Source organism: Alligator sinensis, unplaced genomic scaffold (assembly GCF_000455745.1).
Source record: "Alligator sinensis unplaced genomic scaffold, ASM45574v1 scaffold1450_1, whole genome shotgun sequence".
Taxonomy (NCBI): Eukaryota; Metazoa; Chordata; order Crocodylia; family Alligatoridae; genus Alligator; species Alligator sinensis.
The window spans coordinates 494,762-499,470 of NW_005842873.1; the positions used below are offsets into that span (position 1 = coordinate 494,762).

The following is a 4,709-nucleotide window of genomic DNA, read 5'->3' on the forward strand; positions in this document are numbered from 1 at the left end:
ACATACAGTTTGTTCTGGAGAGTAGGAAGGGGGAAGTAGAAACGGAGAACAACAAAATTCCATAACCCTACTCACTTGAATCCTTTGAAGGAAGAGAAGGGAAAGACAGACCTGAAATACTTATCCATGCCAGAAAAAATAAATACAGTAATAACAAAATCCAAAACACTCAAGTGACCAGCTTATCTCTGCTAAAAAGAGCTAGAGAGAAATAGCTTTGAACACAAGCCTAGAACTAAATTAAATCCAAGGAACTTGCTATTTCTGCTTTTCAAATCTCAGTTAATCATACTTCTGAAATAAAAAAATCCAACAAGTGTTACTTTTCAAGCTATAACAGATATGCAGTAGGACATGGGGTATTCAGGGATAATTATGTTAAGATGCAAGACACTATGGAACGCTGAAATGGTATTGTAATGTCCAGCAGCAATACATTTATCTAAAGGCTGGCTGATTAAAGACTATTCTGGTAGACATTAAGAAACCATACCTAATGCAGGTAACAAGTCTGTAATGCTTTCCTTTAAAGAAATCAGACTCTGTTATTTGCTATCGCTTAAGAGGCCTGAAAAAGAAATGTAGACTATGCAGAAATAACCCAAGTATCTGGGAGGGGGTCAATCATGCCAGACTTAAGACCTGACAGTACTTGTTTGTCACTTCTTATGAAGCAAAAAGGTAGTTACTGATCTCGTAAGCCAAGTATGCACATAAACTGTTTCCTGTATTAGGAGAGGTTCTTTGTAGTGTTTCATATTTGAACATGACTTGCTTTATGAAAGCCAGCTGATCCGTGATCAGCTTGCCATTGTACCCAAGAGAAAGCAGAGCTGGACATACCAAATCAAGTTCAGACCTGAGGAAACGAATGTCATGAATTGCAAGGCAGTTGTAGCCTAAAATCCAGTCTGAAAAAAGGGAAATATGGGTTCACACCTTTAGAAAGGAAACAGAGGGGGCTGCCTGAGGTCTTAATTCCAGGCTTTACCTGTGACACTGGAGGTTCATGCAGATCCAGCTGAAGTCTCTGCACAACATCAGTGAAGTCTTCAGCATGAAAACAAACCACATCTTTGGTTATGCGCGGTTGGTCACTCCTGGGGGGAAACCAGTTTAAGAGTCTTAGAATGTGACGATAACTCTGGGAGTGCAAAACCAGTTTCTTAAAGGAAATATCTATTATACTTTGCCACACGCTGGTATTTCCCTTCACTATTAGCAAGACCTAAGAATAGGTTAATTAGATGCCACAGATTTTACCTTGCTTTCCGATTTATTTATTTTTATTATCTAGGTCTTCAAGCATGAAGCAAGAGCAATGGTTTTGCAGAGCTAGGTTCAACTCTTAACTCTATCACAAGCTTCCTATATCTTTGAAACAGCCATTTTTTTGCCCAATTTGCACATTTAAATACTTCTAAGGCCCTTGCCAGCCCTACTTTTCTATAATTCTGTTCCATAAAGAAATTTATAGAGCACTCACATGGCCTTTACCATTCTATGAAAATAAATATCGTTTATCCAATGGATATGAAATAAATACCGTTCATTTATCTTAATTTGAATGACACTATTGCTGTGGATACAGCAGAAAAAATGGACAGTTACAGTAGGTGTTGTAGAAAACTTTAAACCCTAAGCATGTAATTTCTCCTAAATCAGAACACTGTGGGTGACCAAGCCATGAGAAGATGGAAAAAGTCTAAGTCACGCGAAGCAGCCTGCATGAGAAAGGAAAGGGCAACACAGCTTACAACTGTGGAGTGTACTCCACTTGCACATTGTTCTGGGTATAGTATTCAGAAGTGCAAACGTAGTTTTTGTGCCACTAGATTATGTTGAATAATTTCTATAAACATTTGGATTGCACACCAGTTGGATTCAGACAAATGGCTAGCATGCCTACTTGTAGACAAGAGACTGTTTGGGCATTTGCTTCCTTTTTATAAGGAAAAAAAAAAGGTGTCTGGAATCCCCAGCAGCATGGTTACAGATTTCAGGTACTTACCATTCTCCAAACTGCACAGCCTTCAGCACCCCTACAGCAGCTGTACTCTGCCAGTCAAACCCCTGACCAACATGATCAGCATGGGCTCGTGTTCGGTCTTCAAAGAGAACCTCACGGGGCTCACTAGTCCGAGGTAGGTACTGGAGATTTTTTATTTCATTCATTGACCTTATGAAGCAAGGCAAAGATAGAAGTTCTGACATCTCAGAAGAAAATGATTCTGCTTTCCTCCAAGTATAAAATACTTCTAAAGAAACACTCATATCCTGTATGGAGATATAAATCTCCTTCAGCTATCCAATCTTTCTGGAGATTAAGTATGTACTCAGAGACTCTTAAATAGAAAAATTTATATCTAGAGTAAGCCTCATAACTCAATGTGTCTTACAAGAACACTACTTAAGAGTACAGTGTTTCTTGGGGAGGCAGAAAGTACCAAAGCTACTTAAAATATCACTATCAAAGACCACTCTTAATTCTAGTCTAGGGATAGTGCTACAGTGGAGGAAGCATACAAAGATTCCACCCCCCCCCCCCCCCCGAGAAGTTTGACAGACACCTTGAATCTCCTTTGTCAAAAAACTTTAACTAGGATGTAAAGACACAGAAAACAATGGAACAGAATCTAGAACGCACAAGCAACATGATTCAGCAAGGAACTAGGCTGGCTCTGAAAAACAAGATAAGATGCTTAAACAAACCATTTAACCTCTGAAGAATGAGTTACAGGAACAAGGTCACAACAATTAATCTCAAGACAGACAGAAAGTGTCTTAGCTACGATATTTTTATTTAACAGAAAGGAAAGACAGCATTACCGGCGTCGTTTAAATGGTGATTTTGGCATGTCTGCTGTCGGGATCATCTGTTCTCCTGGTCTCACCCACATTATGGGGCCATCATCACTTTGTGATCTGCACTCAAGTCTGAGGCTAGAAAGAGTGCCCCAGGGCAGTGTCATCTAAAACCAGAACACAAAACATTGTAGAATGACAGGCAGGATTCAGTTGATATCCTGTCTTTCAGTAAACACTGGATCAGTTTCATGGTTGGAGGAGTGATATCGAAATCAACACAAATACTCAGAGTCAAAATGCTGCGTTTCAACCTGGGCTTAGAGCTAGCTTTAGATCAATGGTGTCACAGATACGGCCTGAGAGCTAGATCCAGCCACCAGAGCCCTGTCATCTGGCCTGTGGTGCTGTTTGTGGGTCTCAGACCAGTCCTGGGTGCTGCCGGCAGCACGTATGGCTAGTGTAGATCTGGCCTACAAACCAGCCCTGCATGCTGAATCCAGCACACAGGCCTGGTCCAGGGCATATGCTGCACACACCCAGGCCAGGCCAGCCCTGCATGCTGGTGCTGTCACATGGGGCCAGTCTGTAAAACCAATTTGGCCCGCAGACCAGCGCCGTGTCTCTCATCTGGCCTGCAGTGCTGGTTGATTTTGATAGCCAAAGCAAAGCACCAGGAAACACATACTGTCCATAGTTTAGTAGCAGGAAATGGGGAATTACCATAGCTTCTAAAATTCATTACTCTTTCATTATCTAGTTCTTTGAACATAAAAGTAAGACAGAGTTGCTGTTGTCCTTGTACAGCATTCCAAAAATTCACTACCAGAAGTGGAGCAGCTTTGCCTAACTTTTCACGTTATGCAATGAAGCGAGTTTTTAAAGCTTTTGATATCATTATGCTCAATAATAAGGACTACAAACAATTACTGCAAATGTAATACTCACCCTCAGAAACGGAGATTCTTCTAACATATCAAGAAATTCTGGGAAATAATCACCAACTTCTTCATCTACTGCTCCAACAAGACTGATCTGCCGCATTGGACCTGCTCTGTAGGTTCCACAGCAGTACGTTCGATTAACCTGAGAATGGTTAGAAATCACACGCATTTTTGTTTCATGTCAGGAAACAAAAAGGTTCATTAATTTAGTGTACCGAGCTGCAATGAAGTTTCCGTTCAGTTCCAGGATTCAGCTATACTGGAAAGCAACCAAAGTTTTTGTAATGTGCAAAGTAACTGTTCAGAATGCCAGTTTCCAACACAACAGGGCACATTCAAGACCTTAAGTGGTAAAGAAATGGACTGCAATAGTCATGCCGGTGAGCTACTTTTACAACACGTTTAAACTCTATCAAGTAACTATTTGACTTTGATTTAACCAAGGAGTTAAGTAACCGTTTTCTGAACTGGATTTCTTTCCAGTATGTTATCATATGCCAGACTACTCTTTAGAGCTGAGATTTCTTTCCCCTCTCCTCCCGCTTAAATTTCACTAAGCTCTTTCAGACTTGACTTTGAGAAAAGTCTCCTCACATAGCTGGCAACAAATAGGGTTTGTTTTCTTCTTTTCTTTACAGGGACAGGGCAGTACAGAGTTGATCAGAATGTAAAGGCATTAAAGAACCACGTGTCATTGAGCCGAGTCAGTTTTTGCTTAAATTATGTATTCGCTATTTTTTGTCATGTGACTCCATAAAAGATCAAAAAGTCAAAAGCATATTTTTATGGCAACACCAGAGAATATATAGCTTTAACTGAAAGGCTTTTTTTTTAATTAATTCAGTCGTCTAAAAATCAGATTAAAAAATGAACCACAGCGTAAACAGCATTTGGCATGGGATGTGCAGTAAGCTTGACTGACAGCAGAAATGAACCAGAAAGGAGATAAAAAGCAGGAAT

At 40.2% G+C, this 4,709-nt stretch overlaps 1 protein-coding gene across 1 annotated transcript in view; it reads right to left on the reverse strand.

Moving 5' to 3' along the window:
• RSBN1 (round spermatid basic protein 1) overlaps positions 1–4,709 on the reverse strand; it is a 19,655-nt gene that overhangs the window by 5,983 nt on the left and 8,963 nt on the right. The window contains exons 2-5 of the mRNA XM_006035746.3: positions 3,754–3,891; positions 2,830–2,972; positions 2,012–2,179; positions 992–1,100 (exon numbers count right to left, since the gene is read on the reverse strand). Coding sequence (XP_006035808.1) covers positions 992–1,100; positions 2,012–2,179; positions 2,830–2,972; positions 3,754–3,891 — 558 coding nt within the window. The remainder of the gene's footprint in view (positions 1–991; positions 1,101–2,011; positions 2,180–2,829; positions 2,973–3,753; positions 3,892–4,709) is intronic.